We start from the raw sequence: 18,412 nt of genomic DNA on the forward strand, positions 1-18,412 counted from the left end.
ACCTTGAGTCACTAACCAAAGTCTTGCTAGCAGCGGGACTCGGACTTGTAATCATTTGAGGGATGCAAATTTTCCCAAGGTCTGGCCAACAGCTACTAGTGGGAATCGAACCGTGACCACTCTGCTCGAAAGCAAAATATATGTCAAAACTACATACGCCGCTACATAATGTCAAAACTAACTAGAACGATATTTGAAAAAAGATTCAAAAATTAAATACAATGTCACCGAATCGCGCGTATGAAATATTATAAAATTTTATGAGCCGTAGTCAGTCTCCTTATTAAAGGTTAATCTCTCTGCGAGTCAACGAGCTACGCGATGCGATAGCAAAATGTGCTTAAATTAATTAGCTGGGGAATGTGTGCTACGGCCATTTTACTTTTTTGCAGAGTGAAAAGAAGAAAAGGCGATTTATCGCCGATATAAATTGCGAGCAAATATGAAGACAGCGGTCGGGTATGGCGGACAAAAAATCGAGATCGTCTGTCTTTTTTCCGGCTGTAACTTTGCGACGAGTCCTTATTTTTCTCCCGCGCCGTTCTTCTTCTTATTATTGTACATCCTTTCGCCTTTTATCTTCCTTATTTATATCGTCGCGTAATGCATCGCACTTGACTCGCCTCGCTTTACTTTGTTTGTAAATGAAATGTCTATTTTTTACGTTTTTTTTTATTTTTGTTTTTTTTTATTCGACCGTATATTATTCTAAATTGAATTTGAAATTCAGCATAAAACGGTTTATTAGTATAGGAAATTTATTCAAGTCAGCGCGCGATGAAATCCGTGAGAGCGGCCAACAACCTTTATCGTACAAGTGTTATATATATTACATAGTTTTCTTCGAAAATAAATAAAACAAACCCCAGATTAGGGATAATATTTATTTTTAAATGCTTTATAGATTAATCAAGCCTAAAATAAACGATCGAATCGAATGTTGTGTGTATGTACACATGTATAGGTACATATTATCATCATCATCTACAGCCTTTCACTATTCACTGCTGGATGAAGGCCTCTCCAACACGCTTTCACTCGTCTCTTTTATTCGCAACTCTCATCCATTTCACCTCACACATTTTACAAAATTCGTGTACCCATCTTCTCTTTACCCTTTTGCATTTTCTCGGGTACCATTCTAGCACTTCTTTTGTCCACCTTTCATCCATTCTTCTAGCCATTTCAATCTCTTCACTCTATCCACTTAATCAACTACTCTTGTCATATGTACTTCTCATCCACGTTTCGTGTTTCTTCGTTATGCTGAGCATACAAAGTTCCAAACTTCTCTGAGTGCATTGGATTTTGTGTAGCAACTTGGCTTTCAATGTCCAAATTTCACATCCATACATCATAACATTGGCCGAAGATCTTTTTCTTCAGGCAAATTAGCAGTTTTTATTTAAAAACTAAATGTGTATATGAGCCGTTATAATTGAAAGTGGCGGAAGTTCAATTTTCAGCTCGAAAACGACATTTCTGTCTGATTTAAATCACATATTGTTATCACTTATTTTAATTCGATATGTCCAGAATCTAGGAAAATCAGAATAAACGTATTACAGGCCACCAGTATTTTTAAATATTGTTAAATGCAAAACATTATATTTGCGAAATATTTCTCGAAATGAACAAATGTGAACTTATAACGACTCATATGTATGTATGTATATGGTATAACACTTCTAGTGAGAGACATACAACATCAGGTAACATAAGGTATCAAAACTATTCTAAAGAATAAGTTAAAATATAAATTTACAAACAGGATAAATTAAATCGAATTTAATGTGAATGATTTACAAGTTTTTTTCATATATTATACATATGCCATAGTAATACATATACGTAAAAAATAGTCTCTAAAGATAAGGAAAGGTTTATAACTTCAACTAATCTAATCGATAATTAAGTGCGAATATTCGGTATGTAAACTGAACGAACTATTTTTGAGTTGAATAAAACATCAAATAAATAGTCGAAATATACAAAATTGTTATCAAGAAGCTATATTTTATGTATTAAAATAAAATTTGATTATGAGACCCGTTTCCAGTTTGTTTATTAGCGAAGCGTAAGTTTGACGATCGCGCGCGCGCAAACTGAAAATTCGCTGAAGACGTCACGTGCGCTAGTTAAGTCGCGGAAAATTGCGGAAAAGCGCGCGAAAACGGTCGTTGAAAAAGCCCCCATCCCCCAAGAACATGACGCTTGATTAAATTCATACGCACTCAAGAGGATGAATTGCAAAGTCCGTCGTAATTAATTCAGACGCCGACTGAAGAGAGCTCGAAATGTGCTGAAGCACGCACAAGAAATACTGACAAGGTTAGCGTGTGTTTCACAGAAAAAAATATATCTACATACATATATAGATATGTATGTATTTATTCAAGTATGTAGTATGTAGATATCAAGACCAGTAGGTATCGCGCTCCCTTAGTAAATAAAAACCTAAGAATATATACATACATATATTAAAACTGAAATTTACAGGTGCATACATATCCTCCAAAATATAAACATGATAACCTGTGCTTAATTTGATTATGTAATCTAAAAGATAAGATATGGCTGGAAACTTTTGCATGTATATATGGGAAATCGAATTATTCGCCACTCATTGATACCAGTGTCACAGTCGTGAAAGTGTTTCAAGTTTTTATCTTATTTCAATCAACAACCGATAAAAATGGCGACTTCACAAAATGACAATATGATGCAAAATCAACCAACTGTATATTCACATAGGTATGTTTTAACCATTTCAAATATAATTTTCAATTACAAAAAATTGCAAATTCAAGTTTGTCATATATATCTATCTATTTATATATTTATATTGAAATATTTTTAAAAATTCACTATCTTTACTAATGACGTCATATGTATACTATTCAATTACATCAATTTTTCATTTTATAAATTGATATATGTATATCAAAATATTATACATGAATAAATTATAGCAACAGAATTTACTTCTAATACATATTTGGAACAAACTATTACAACGGTTATTAATGTTTAATATTCTGCTTTTATAACAAACTAGCTTTATTACCCGGCTTGGCTCGGTATTTGTAATATAAGCCGCTTAAATATGACTAATCTAATAGTAAACATTTTATTGAATTTATAGATGTAATGAATTTTTTTTTCCACTAGAACGCAATATTATAACAATATTCTTATTTAGAAATTCAATAAATTTATATACAAACATATCTACATATTTATATAGGTACATAAGTTGTACATAGTACATATATAAAGATTGTTTGAAATACTTAAAATCTTCTACATGTGTAGTAAAAGTAACCGATTTAACCGTAAAAGATTTTTTCTGTTATATACATATAATACACACATATAAATATGATTGTTGTAATTATTTTATTTTAATTGAAATTTTTGATTTTCCCATTATCACTATTGATAGATAGATAGATAAATGATAGATAGCAATTCATTGGATGGAACTGAAATTATTTTCTTGAAAGTTTGTTTCTGATTACACTGTTCGACACGAATCAGAGATGAGATATGATTTTTCTTATAGATCTATGCATTTGTCAATCCCATTAATAAATAGGATGAATCTTATTTTCTTGTCTTGATATTTCTAATTTCCTGTACCATATCGCTTATATTCCTACAATCTTTATTTGTATTCGAAGTCAGTATATTTATTATTAGCGGATCATCTCTTGTTACCGTTCAAAAACTACGAACAGATTTGAATGTTTTGAAGGTATATACATATTATTTTATTATGTTATATTATAAAGTACCTTATTGCACCTACTTTGTACCACTTGATGCCTCCCAGTTTGGAAATCGCTGATCTACAGATATTTTAAAAGACCTAAACATAAATACCTAGCAGTACCTTGGGTTAATCGACTCTCCTCTCTTATATGTAAATTTTAACAAGTCTTAATGAAATAATAGAATATTATAAATAAGAAATGACATAAACAGGTGTCAGGTCTTACAATGCCCAAAACTGTCAATCTTTATAAGACCAATGCTTCATCTTAACAATTTTTAATATGAAAAACATCCCGATCAATGGATTATAAAGAGATTTAGTAAAAAATAAAGACGTGAAAAATAATTTCTACTTTTAGAAACTTATAATAGTTCAATGGTCCCTCCAGTTCAAGAAACGCTAGTCGATAATAACGTATGACATCAAACAGTATATAACATGTACTTTTAATGTATTGTATTTGTATTTTATTACAGATCTGTCAACCAAATTTTTAAGAGAAGAAATTCATGTACAAGTAAGTGAAAGCGTTTGTTAATAATTTTGTGTTTATGTTTGTTATTTATGTTTGTGTTTAATTGTTATTTTGTTTTTTTTCTTTTTTGTGTTATATTTTTTGACCATTGTGGCGCTTTAGGAATTCCTGTTATGCCACAATGGTCTGTTTAAAATAAATAAATAAATAAATAAATAATGTTTCTAATCGTGAACAATTTTTTACGTTTCTATAATAATTATTTTCAGTAAAACCAGATATCCAATTTCAATTGGTTCGCAATTATCAAGGCTACATAACCATGTTATTCATATTGAGGGCGGTTTTAAACAAATTAAAATTCAAAATTGGCGTCGAAATCGAAGGAGCTCGCATGTTTGACGACCTTGTCTTTTTACGCGAAGAAGGAGAAAAACAAATCAGCCGATGTTTACAGTCCAAGCATACTACGTCTTCGACGAAGAAGATCGACGCGATGAGCTTGCTGACGAGTGAGGATAGCGAATTTAGTATTGTGAAATATTTCTTCTGTTATAAAGATATGGTAGGGAGTAATTTCTTTGAGGGAAAAACTCAAGAAGATCTAATCGTGTACACCAATTGTCCGTTAGATTTGGAGAGCACTATTGGCCCAAAAATGATCACTTCCGACCCATTAATGTCGTCGGATCAAAATCAAAACAGTTTTATACCCAAAAAGTTAATAGATATATTTCAACGCCTATCCAATAAAGATGACATTCTCGACGTAAAGAAGGAGGAATCTTGTCGTTATAAAATCAATACTGAATTAACTCAAATATTGAAATCCAAGGCCAACGAATATAATTTGACCCGACTTGCACGAGCACTGAATGATTGGTTGTTGGGAAATAAAAGCATGCAACAGGTGGAGTACATAGTAAAACCTTATTGGAAGTTTTTGACAGAAGAAGTTATAAATGTTGATAAGAAACAACTTAATGAAAATTTTTTGAAGTTGGACAAAGAAGTCGCGTCAAATGAAGTTCAGTTGTTCCACAAGAAAATGACGGAGGAAATTATGCGCAAAGGCAGAAAATTCCAAAAGAAGGACGCAAAATATAAAGCCGAGGATTTAACCTTTGATAATTTAAATAGAAAATTCAAAGTAATCGAGGAGTATCCCAGTTGGGAGTTACCATATGAAGAATTTAATATAAGTGAAGTAATTAAAAAAGAAGAAATAGAAGCATTTTTAAAATTATTCGTGCTAGCCACAAGCCAGCCTAATCTCGATGAGATAAAAGATATCATTAAGCAGGATATTTTGCGACAGCAGCAAGAGAAATATGGGAATGACGACTTCCACAAAGAGGACGTTGAGAGGTACGTGGATGAAATTTTGAGACACTTTCACTCCGAAGTATTCAAATGGACGGGCGGCGAAGTGGACAGGGTTAGGAATAAAGGGAAAGAAATAAAATACAAGACCAATTTGAATAGTCAGGAGTTCTTAGAATGGAAGGCTGTGAAATTCGACGTTCGAGATCCCGTGAAAACGTTCATGGGCAGAGACAAAGAATTGAAGACTTTGCACGATAGAATTCGCAGAGGGAAAACAATCGATGAGCAAACGAACGTGATTTGTGGACTTCCCGGAACGGGAAAGTCCGAACTGGTTCGCGAATATATTAAAAACCATTCCGGCAGACATGAAAATAAAATCTTGTGGATTAACGGGAGATCTCGTGATTCCTTGGAGAAATCTTTTTTGAGGCTTGTCGGGAAGCTAAACATTACCACTAAAACGTCAGATATAAAATCGGAATACATGAACAAAGTCGTATTAGGAGTATATCAAGTGCTCCAACCAAGCAAATGCCTGTTCGTCTTTGATGATGCGCTGGAAAAAGAGATGATTGATCCATTCATGCCCAAGGAGAGTGACTTTAAAGGAAGTTTGCCCCATGTCATTATCACCTCTTCAAACTCTAATTGGGAAACTAGCTTAAAATTAGAATTGACGGTTTTAACTGCAGAAAACGCAGTGAAGCTGGTGGAGAATCAAATCAGCATCAAAGAAATACAGAATACGACGTCTATAAAACGACTTGTTGAAGTTTTAGAGTTCTTCCCGCTAGCAGTTCAACAAATAGCCGTGTACATTGAGAAAAAACAACAAGAAAATTCTGTTTTAACAATCGAAAATTTAATTGAAAAATTTTATGAATATGCGGAGGAAATTTTAAAAATGGAATTACCGGAAGACGAAAATACGAAACATTCCTACGAAAAATCAACTTATGCAAATTTTAGAAATATCATCGACGATATTTTAAAAAAAGAAGATATCGGCAAAAATACCATAGATGTATTGGGTGTAATGTCTTTTATGGCTAAAAGCAACATAGAAATAAATTGGTTCTCTCGCTTCTTCCTTACAAGTTTGGATGAAATATTTCAACTTTTAAACGACTATTCCATTATTATAATTAAATCTGGAGTGATTAATGTTCAAAGTTTGGTACAGTTAGTGACCAGGCTGATGATGAAGCAACCGAATTCGAAAGAAGCTTTCATTGGCAAGACATTAAATTATCCAGAAGAACAGTCAGTAATCGAAAGCTTGAGACGAAAATTAATTACGGAATCACTAAGTATGGAAGAAATTTTCGTTGACAAAACATTTAAGTTTTTCAAAAAGCTTTATCCAGAAGGATACTCCATGTTCGATTTTGAAACGAAACGCAAATTAATTCCGCATTTAAAAGATTTTATATCGCATGTCAAAGAAATGTGTGCATCTAGTGATGAAGAAATATTGTATCTTGAGAAATTATTACGGATGTTGGGTGCTTGTTATTATGAAATAAAAGAATACAAAGAAGGAATGCTGGTTTATAAGCAATTGCATACAATAACAGAGGGAACATGTGGCAAAAACCATGTGGAAACGACATCAATACTAAATTACTTGGCCTTGGCAGAAAAAAAATTAGGCAACTACGAACAGGCAAAATCTCTTTACGAAAAGGTGTGTAAGGTGTATTTCAAAAATTATAGCAACGACCATGTGAAGACTACGGAATCGATCACAAATTTGGCTATCATAGAAAGACAATTGGGCAATTATGAAATTGCAAAACAATATCATGAAACATGTGACAAAACGTATTCGAAAAAAAAACGTGTTGATCCCATTGGCGCGGCAACGGTATTAATGAATTTAGGTGTCGCAGAGTTACATTTAGGAAACTATAAAGAGGCAAAGTCTTCTTTTGAAAAAGTTCTTAAGACTTTTTCGAAAATATACGGAGAAAACCATGTAGAAACCTCCACAGTATTGTTCAATTTGGCTGGCGCAGAAAGAAATTTGGGCAACTACGACATCGCAATATCCCATTATAGTAAGATTGTCACGGTGTATTCGGAAATATATGGTGAAAATCACGTGGAAACGGCAACTGTGCTGATGAATTTAGCAACCACACAATCAGATTTGGGCAACTACTCCGATGCAAAAACCAATAGTGAAAAAGTTTTCACGGTGTATTCAAATAATTATGGCCAAGACCACATCGAAACAGCCACAGCACTGTTGAATTTGACAAACGTTGAGATAAATTTGGGCAATTTTTCCAAAGCTAAATCTGATTATGATAAAATCTTAGAAGTATATTTGAAAGTGTATGGCGAGGACCACGTGAATACAGCCTCAGTACGGATGAATTTAGCAATCGCCGAAAGAAATCTAGGCAACCCCAACCGTGCAAAATTTCTTTATAGCCAAGTTTTAGCAGTGTATACGAAAAAATATGGCGAAAATCATGTGAAAACGGCCACTGTCTTGATGAACTCAGCTATCGCAGAACACCATATGGAAAACTACGCTGCAGCCAAATCTGATTATAAAAAGGTGTTCGAGGTGTATAAGAATATTTATGGCGAAAACCATATGGAAACCGCTAGGGTATTGATGAACTTAGCTAACACAGAATCAAAACTGGGCAACTACGCCGAGGCGAAATCCAATTTTAAAAAAGTCTATGAGGTTTATTTGAAGTCAAATGACAAAGACCATCCGGAAACGTCAGCAGTACTGTTGAAATTGGCTGATGCAGAAAGAAATTTACACAACTTTTCCATGGCGAAATCATATTATGAAGAAGTTATTCCAGTATTATCGAGAAATTATGGCGAGGATCACTTGGAAACAGCAACGGCATTGATGGGCTTAGCTACCACGGAGATGAAATTGGGGAACCATATCGAAGCAAAACCCCATTATGAAAGAGTTATTCCAGAAATGTTGAGAAATTATGGCGAGAATCACTTGGAAACGGCAACGGCATTTATGGGCTTGGCTACCACGGAGAGGAAATTGGGGAACGACATCGAAGCGAAATCCCATTATGAAAAAGTGCTCGAGATCTATTCCACTATTTCGTATGGGGAAGATCATGAAGAAACTGCCACAGTGAGGATGGGTTTAGCCAATGCAGAGAGAAATTTGGGAAACTACTCCATCGCTAAAGACCATTATGATAAAGTCTATTCAGTACGAGTAGCAAAATACGGTGATGACCATTTGGAAACGGCCGCAGTATTAAAGAATTTGGGGATTTTGGAGCACAAAAATAAAAACTATAAAACAGCCACAGCTCATTACAGAAATGCTTTGAATATTTACAAAGCACATTCACAACACGAGACAATGACTCAAATATATACAGACCTAGTCGATTTGTATGAAGATCAGTTAGGTTGACAGACAATGCAACATTATAGTATTTGGAGGTGTTTGATAAATTATGAACCAGATGTTAAATTATTTTTTTTTAAATATTCAATTAAGATTTTTATTTCAAATCAATATACATCTGATTTATATTTTTAAGGATAAACATCTCATTCATTATTATACATATGTATACTTAAAAATATGTAACCTTAACTGTATTTAATATGTAATGTTCCATAGGAACATATTCCTAGTGTGTTCGAACCTGATGTCAATCAAAGTTTGATATAATAAAACAAACTATTATTATTATTATTATATTATAAGTAGCTAACAATTAATATTACTGTTAGTATTTAATATTTTTATAAATGTACAGAACATTAAAATTAATATTTTATTAATTTAATTTTAACCTTAAATATCAATAACGATTACCATATACAATTATTATTTTTAATGTGTAATTTTAGTAATGTATTTCACAATTTAAATGTAATTTTTAGTACATAGTTGAATTGCAAATATCACGTTTATTATATTTCTATAATATTGTATACATATCTTACTGAATTTTAATTAATTTATCCTGTGTGAAATTTCACTAATAAATGAAAAATTTTATTTACGACTTGATGTTTAATTTACCCCTTTTGTAAATATTTTTCCATATTTTGAATTCAAGCATAATATAAAATAAGAACAATATTCATGGCTGCATGATAATTAAATAAGGATGAATGTATAAAATGTGACTTTTTTATGTAAAGTAAGTATGTACAAGATGTAATTTATTAATTTTAAAATGTGGTCAAAAATGAAGAATTGAGAAACTCATCGAAGTACTATTATAATAAATTTTCAACCGACGAACTTTGTATTTATTTCAAAGATCTCATATTAATTCTAACTATTGAAATCAAATTGCTCTTCTTAAGAGGAATAAACATCAAAAGATAATAAATTGAATATACGTAAGTACTATTAATTAAATATCCAAATAAAATCAAACATTAATAAGTTGAGGATATGACTTAATTCAGTTATTAATGTTTCGTTTCTATTATCATGTTTGTACAAAATTTAATGTACAGAAGTCATAAGTTTTATTCAAATTTTTATTGAATCCCTATGATGTATTGCACGACATTTACATTTTATTTCAATCGAACATGTACACTCGCCTTTACATTTGTGTATACTTAAACAGATACGATACAATCAATACTAGCATTTATACAATGCGAATTCATACAAACATCATCCACAGTGACATCTATGGAGAAATTTTTGCAGCATTGTATACAAATCGGTCAACCTCAAGCCGCTGAATAACTTGAGATTAGAAAGAGAGATGGGAAGGAGAAGCCAATTTTACAGGAACCACTTCAATGAAAATCAGAAAAATTGACAAACTCTGATTATAAAAAATCGACATGGAATCACAAACCAAGGTCTGGCCAGCAGCGGCACTCTATTGGTACTCAAACCCGTGACTTTGCTCGGAAGCATAATATGCTAACCACTACTTGCGGCGCATAAACACGTGCAATGATATATAAGGGGCTGTATAGCAGACTACACGAGACAAATTCATTTCCATACATGGGGTATGAAATGAAAACATTATACAGACATTGTAGGCGTTTCAGAAAAAAAAGTAAAAATGGGTCACAACTTAATGTGGGTAATGACTCACCGGCCATTAGAGCGAGGTGCGCCCGGGACTCTCAGGGGAAGAGGATGGGGAAATGGGGGTGTCCAGAGAGAGGGAAGGAGAGAGAGGAAAGGAGACGATGCTCCAGACGGCGCCAAGAGTCAAGGGGAAGAGGACGAAGGGAGAAAATGGTAAGAGGAAGAGGAGTCGACGAGGGACCCCGGTGCATTAGCACAGGACACCCGTCGAGCTAACTCAACACACTCTAGATATAACGAGTTCAAAACTACACTTCAAAACTGGATGACGACTGTGAAAAAAAAATACATAAACAAAAAAAAACACCCACACACAAACAACAACACGGAGAGAGAGAGAGAGAGAGAGGGGGAGGGTAATTCAGAGCTGTCGTGAAAGCAGCAGCGTGTTTTGGCTGAAAATTCGCTGAAAAAATTAAGCGTCTCGGGTAAGTTTTGGCGCCGCGAACAAAGCTTTTATACTCGGTGCTCGTATCTCGCAAATATTGCACTGAGAGTAAAACAACGATTATTTTTCAGCTGAAAGCCCTTCAGTTATCTCGCGTAAAGTAGTGAGAGTTTGTTTGTTTCGAAGAATTACCGTGAGGTAAAATTACAAAACGGAAGGAGCAAAATCCTCTAGTGCCCTTTTCGGTACACTTCTCAAAACGAATGGCGGATTTCGTCACACAAAATTAGTTTTACCAAACGGAACCAATGTATTATTATTTCATTTATATCAAAAATTCGTTTATTTTATCGAGGTAAGCCAGTTATCAATAGAATTTTTGTTATTAATCCACAAGAATAGTCGAAATATGATTTTTTTAAGTGGAATTTAATATATTATCCCTATTAATTCAATTGAGATTCGTGTAAATACGAGTAAATACTATTACGAGATGTTAACTCACAATTTTACCGATTTAAAATTCAGCACACTTCCAATTAGCCCTTTTAAACGAAAACAAAAAATAGTGTGGCCAGAGCACTATCTCAATAAACATATTTCAATAGAAAATACTCAATATAAAATAGTATCAACAGTGGAAAAAAGTCCCAAGTGAAAATACGTACTTTTGACTTTTGATTTGAACTGGACGACTACTTAGAGAGATTTGAAAGCTAAAAAGTACTACAGATGAAAGATAAAATACCGGACTATAGATTCCAATATTCATTTTGAACTGGAATATGAAATATTTTGAGACATCGACCGAACAACACCAAGATATAGAAAAATCGCGCGATTTAAAAAACACATACATATATCTGAATTTAGAGCCAATCGACATTTTTTATTACCAGATTTCTGTTTACTGGGCTAAGAAAAGTCATATCTCGTCTCTGAACCAAAAAAAAGTCGTCATTTGTCGAACAGTGTAATAGAAGTGGCTTTAGGCGTCATATTGTTGTCAAGTGAGGAATGTCCACAAACCTTTTCAAATAATTTTGGCGTCAGTCGTATTTGATGTTTGGTGCTCGACTTATGTCCGATAAAAACTTCTCTATTGGTTTATATTACTTGCAAGATGGGCAAGTGCATCGTTAAAAATTGCACAATGCATTCAAAAACACACAATAAACAACATGGGATACATTTTTATAAGAAAATTGATCATTTAAGTAATTATTCAATTAACATCGTAGTTTGACAGTTTTTAAAAATGTCATGGCGATCGCCCGCATCTACATAAAATTTCAGGGGTGGCAAAAGAGAAATGTAAATATTATTTTTAAATAAATGTAAAAACATTTCTCTTAGTGGCGCCGAATACTCAATTATATAAATAACCAATTATTTAAGTTTAATTAATATAAACATCGTTAATTTTATATTATACATATTTTTGTTGAAACTATACATTACACGTTAATTTAAGAGTTCTTAAGGACAGACAAATACAACAAAGTGTATAAAAATAATCCGCCAACTGAGAAAAGAAACGGATTGGCCACCAACGCCCAACACCAACATATACTCAAATTGTAAATAAATGTGATGACCCTGATTATATTCCGTGCGTTGCAGCATAGTTATAAAGACGTACCGCGTATTATTGACACAATTTATTTATTTGTAAAGGCACTTATATGATGATAACATTTCTCTGATCTAACCCTTTTGGCAGGCCTCTGCATCTCTAAATCCCTTGCATTCTGATCTTACATACATATTATTGTTTTACGTCATCGACTTTAGAGAGTTTTTAATTAATATTATGTATTAAATGTATTATGAGCATTTATAAGAATTGTAAATAGGTTTTTGAGCTCTTTTTTTATATTATGCTGTACATTAACATTAGAATAATATTATACTACGATTACTAACAAAATTAAATTAAAATTAAAGCAATTAAAATAGGAATAAGATGTATTGTGAACATAATTTATTTTGTTTTATTTTCTGTTATTTATTTTCAAGTATTTGAATCAAATCTAAACACTATCAATCTAACAGGATTAATCGCCCGAACTATGTACGAAGTAAGTAAATTTTAAAACAATTAGTAAACACCCGTTTACTTCCAAACCCACTGTAATAATTCCTTTTTAATGGAACACCTACGCTATTATGTAGAATCACGTGACATATTATATTTCACACGTACCTACGGAAATTGCGTAGTTACGCGACAAACAAGCGATTTTGATTAAATTTAAATTGAATTATGATTAACCAGACATTTGTTTTGAAAGTTAATAAAGCCCACTTTTCAATGTTGTGTAATCAAAACGAAATAAATACTCTATTTCCTCCGTTTAGATACAATAGTATATATTTTCAATAACGAAAAACTTGAAACGTATTTTTTACCTATTTTAATTTATTCGTCAAAAATAAAACATTTTATAATGTTATAAAATGTTAATATTTTATAATGTTATAATGTTATAAAAAATTCATTGATGCCATCTATGAATAGAACACGCGAATGCTATCTTTTCCTAACTACTGATAAGTTAGAACGCTACGCTATCGACATTTTGAAATAATTAAAACCAGTTATAGTGTGTGTCATCCGATTCTATTAATATTACTTTTTGTATTAACAATTTCATTCTCCATGAGAGTAAAAAAAGTAACCCTTAGCAATGTTTAAAAAGTTATGAGGGGTGGTAGAAAGCCGTGTTTGTATAGCTAGCTGTCATCACTTCGATCTGACACAAGATTCCGATCTGTAGTGCTGCTGGTCAGACCTGGATATTTGTGACTCCAGGTCGATCGTTTACTATCAGAGTTTGCCAATTTTCTCTGATTTCTTTGTTGAAACGATTCCCGGTAAAATTGGCTAAATATCCTTCCTACCTACTATGTCACCACTATTTGTGATCGATTAATGTACAATAAAATTTATATACTATTCATAGATGTCACGTTAATTTGCGAGTTTTTCAGTGTCTTCAGCGATTTGAATACTAAAAAAAATGCTGCAATGTTTGTAATTGGCCAGGAAGGCGCATTGGGGTTACCTGTAAGGCCTTCCTGGTATATCGTCGTCATAGAAACTTCTCTTTCGAAGTTATATACATATTAGATATACTTGAATCGCACACTCATTTACTAGCCAACCTATAAGCAGGACGAGCAGTACATAGGCAAAAAACCACTCTTTAAAACTACTTTTGAAGAAATTTTGAAATTTTCCCACCACACATACACACAGGGATGTACATATTATGTTCAGCACGAAAAGAATACCCAGTATATTGTATGTAGCATCCTTTGTGTGATTCGGTATTTATGGTTTCGGTCGGCTATGGGGCGTCGCGAGGCCCCCATTGTGCTGTCGAATAATCGAAACCCACATTGTTTCGCGCCAAAATCCAATTTCTGCAAAGATCCGATCTTGCCCGTGGTACGGGAGAAAATGCACACAAGTTTTGCAGGGCGATTAATTAAATTTCGATTAGGGGGATGATGACGTGCGGTGAAAGAATCGACATGACACATGACATGCTATTAAACAATGTTTTGTTTGGTGATGGTGATCTGAATTGCGTGTTGTCGATTCGGCGTGCATTGAAGAATTTAAAAAAATCCTAAATAAATGTTTTGAGTAGGTGAATTCAGTCGACTATCATAAATATGTTCATACATACAAGGCAAAATTTCTACATTATAATAATTTTCCAGAAATGTGTTATAGAAGCTCAAGGAAATTAACCAAACTACGAGTATTTACATATGTTTGTATGTTCTGGGCATTTTGAGGAAATACCTTATTGAAGGGAAAGAACTACATACATACATACATACATATGTATGTATTATCTTTATATGAGAATTAAATAAAATTCCACTTAATAAATCATATGTTTATCACGTTTTTACTGGGCATAAATCTATAAGAATAGTCATATCTCGTCTCTGAGCCATTTTTCGTGTCCAACAGTGAAATAGCTCATTAAATTCGTTTATTTTATCGAGGTAAGCCAGTTATCAATAGAATTTTTGTTATTAATCCACAAGAATAGTCGAAATATGATTTTTCTAAGTGGAATTTTAATAAATTCTCATATAAAGATAATTTAATATATTATCCCTATTAATTAAATTCAGATTCGTGTAAATACGAGTAAACACTAGTACGAGCTTTTTGCTCGCAATTTTACCGATTTAAAGTTCAGCACACTTCCAGTTAACCCTTTTAAACAAAAACAAAAAATAGTGTGGTCAGAGCACTATCCTAATAAACATGTTTCAATAGAAAATACTCAATATAATATAGTATTAACAGTGGGAAAAAATCCCAAGTGAAAATACGTAATTTTGACTTTTGATTTGAACTGGACGACTACTTAGAGAGATTTGAAAGCTGAAAAGTACTACAAATGAAAGATAAAATACCCGACTGTAGATTCCAATATTTATTTTGAACAGAAAATTAACAGATTTTGAGAAATCGACCGAACAACACCAAGATATAGAAAAATTCCGCGATTTAAAAAACACATATATCTCCGAATCTCGAGCCAATCAACACTTTGTATTACCAGATTCGTGTTCACTGGGCATAGATCTATAAGAAAAGTCATATCTCGTCTCTGAAACATTTTTCGTGTCGAACAGTGTAATTTGAAGAGTTGGAATTGCGCAATTCTATGATTATTTTAGCGCATTATTTGAATATATGTATCAAATTTGAAATATGTATATAAATCAATGATTTTCTGTCTCTCACGTATTTTCCTATACTTTACTATCATTTAATTTGAAACTGAAACATTCACTTGTCGAAACGCATCGAGAAACGGGAACGGGAACGGGAATTGCAAGCGTTATTGTGCGATGGAACGATGGAACTTTCAGGATGTATTGTATGCATGTCCGGGAAGCTTACTGTGAAAAAAAATCGGCCAAAAAACAGGAACGGAAACGAGAATGAGTGGCATTGCAACGCAATAATTTCAAATATTTTCGCGTCGCGACATGCGTTGTTAGGGTAAAATAAACAAATAATTGAATAATTTCAAATTTGTTCGCTGCCTGCGTTTTTCCGACAAATGGGAACGAGAACGAGAACGGGAACGGGAACGGGAACGGGAATTGCATGCGTTATTGTGGCATTGCAACGCATGCCGAGTTCAGCTATTGAACAATAAAAAGCATTTAAAACACAATTATTCGTGTCATGAATGAAAAAAAAACTAATTCCCATTCAGGTCATAAGCACAATTTCTAAATATATCAAAAATTTATTTGGAAACCAGAAGGTGTGTTAGAAAAAATATATTTATTTAACTGGTGATACTTAACGTGATATAGCGTGAAAATTTTCACGAAAGTGCACACACAAAGGGACCCGTTCGAATAACCCGTTAACGTGTCGGTCCGATCTGATACCGTTTACGTTGTTCCCGGCAATAATAACGGACGAGGGGGGGGGTTGGGATGTGACGTCACACGCCCTGAAATAGCCCCCTCATCCGCCCATCCACCCAATTCTCTGCCCTTATGTTTACACATTGTTCTCGGGAAACGGAAACCGGAATATTTCTCGGCGTTTAATATTCGGGACTCGGCTAAATACACAACGCATACGGCCCTTTGTAGGCCCTCCTCTAAGCGCTTCCGATTGCGAACACAACGGGAACAGGCATTTGGAAATTATTTCAATTGAACATCGTTTCGAATGTAATATATACATATATACAGAATGGCTCATAAGTAACAGATTGTCAGTAGCTACCTACTCGGCCAGTGGTTGTAAGTCAAACATGGCTTAAATGGTCGTTCCAAAACCTTGCTAGCGATATTTGATAATGCATGCAAATGGAGAATAGTGAAAGGGAGATGGAAATCAGAATAACTGAAGCCCTCAAATTTGTAAATAGATCTGTTTCTACAGTTTCTGATTGCTTTGATCAGACTCAATTTTCTCCAGCATATTAACATGCTGCCCCGTAGACGCAGAAATTAGTTATAAAATTTATAAAGAAATATCTCTAAGATTATCATTTAATTTTATTAGCCGGGACTATAATTTTTATATTGTAGTACTTTTTGGGTTTGGTGCAAACGATCGAAAAGCGCCAGACAGATTGAACCACAGATTCACTGGATGGCTGCTTTAAACGCAATTCTCGACTTCACGAATGAAAAATTGCACATCAGATGACGATTAACCTTTCGATGTGCACAGATACAATTATTAAAATGGTAATTATTAAAATTGAGTTGGATCTTTCTGGCCAGTTTAATAAGGCAAAATTCGGAACTAAAGTATCAGAATCACAGAACGTATACAGGTTAGGTATGTCGGGACTTCGGGTAGATTTTGCTTAGTGTAAGTGCGAGCAGTGCGCACGCATAAGGTACACGTGTCGTTAATCTGTGGTTCAGTCTGTCGGGCGCTTTTCGATCGTTTGCAACACATCGGTAATTTTTATATTGCTTTATAGTTTTATACAATTATTATAAATTAAATTATAATTTTATATTAACGTTTTTTAAAGTTTATCAATTACACAATTTTTAATAAAAATATTATGTAAACTTGAGAAATTTATGCTTTTTACTATACACTGTAGGGTTGAAAAATTTAAATTATAAAGAAAATAAACTAAATAATTAATCAACGATATTTTCGCGCCAATTGTGGCCCACTCTGTATTACATTGTATAAATACATAAATGGCAAAAGCGCACACTACATATGCATATATTTATTTGCTATATTGTGTGTTCAATAATGGAGATAGCGAAAAGCGGATTCGATTATTGTATGATTGTAGAAAATGAGGATTTGGAATCCGTACTTAGCATAGTTTCATCGCTGCAAAGTACATCATAGTATGTACTTCATCACATTTCCAAATTAAAATTCAAAAATATTGTACACTAGTGGTTTTACCCGGCTTCGCTCGGTATTTGTAATATAAACCGCGTAAACATGACTAATCTAATAGTAAACATTTTATTAAATTTATTTGAATAGTTTTATTTTATATACATTTGTTTTTTTTATTAAGTTGACTGTCCGAACAGACAAACATTGTATATACTAAGTCTATTTCAAAATTATATGTACATGAATCCTGTGCCTTCGCCCCCGGGGGACTTTGAATCCTTTGAATCGAAAATAATCGAATCGGCGCATATGAATCGAAAAAAAAATCTCTTTCGAAAATATATATTAGATTATATTTCAACTATCATATAATACGGCCTATTTTAATCTCAAAATCGTTAATTTAAAATCCAGCAGTATAGCTCGGTGGTTATGTTAATGCCAACCACTGAGAGGTTCCCGGG

At 33.2% G+C, this 18,412-nt stretch overlaps 2 protein-coding genes across 5 annotated transcripts in view; one reads left to right on the plus strand and one right to left on the minus strand.

Annotated features, from left to right (window-relative positions):
• LOC143920192 (calmodulin-binding transcription activator 2-like) overlaps positions 1–18,412 on the minus strand; it is a 328,881-nt gene that overhangs the window by 213,630 nt on the left and 96,839 nt on the right. The gene's annotated exons all lie outside the window — the stretch shown is intronic.
• On the plus strand, positions 700–13,311 carry LOC143920106 (uncharacterized). The gene is made up of 7 exons (XM_077442817.1): positions 700–2,754; positions 4,255–4,295; positions 4,523–8,973; positions 9,217–9,256; positions 10,629–10,824; positions 13,115–13,140; positions 13,235–13,311. The coding sequence occupies exons 1-7, from the start codon at positions 2,696–2,698 to the stop codon at positions 13,309–13,311; spliced, it is 4,890 nt and encodes a 1,629-aa protein (XP_077298943.1). The 5' UTR covers positions 700–2,695.

Source organism: Arctopsyche grandis, chromosome 12, assembly GCF_051622035.1.
Source record: "Arctopsyche grandis isolate Sample6627 chromosome 12, ASM5162203v2, whole genome shotgun sequence".
NCBI lineage: Eukaryota > Metazoa > Arthropoda > Insecta > Trichoptera > Hydropsychidae > Arctopsyche > Arctopsyche grandis.

Coding starts and splice junctions, on each gene's coding strand:
- LOC143920106 (XM_077442817.1), top strand. CDS start 2,696: ATGGCGACTTCACAAAATGACAATATGATGCAAAATCAACCAACTGTA. Junction 4,296..4,522: donor GAGAAGAAATTCATGTACAA/GTAAGTGAAAGC, acceptor AATTATTTTCAG/TAAAACCAGATATCCAATTT. Junction 13,141..13,234: donor TCGCCCGAACTATGTACGAA/GTAAGTAAATTT, acceptor GCTATTATGTAG/AATCACGTGACATATTATAT.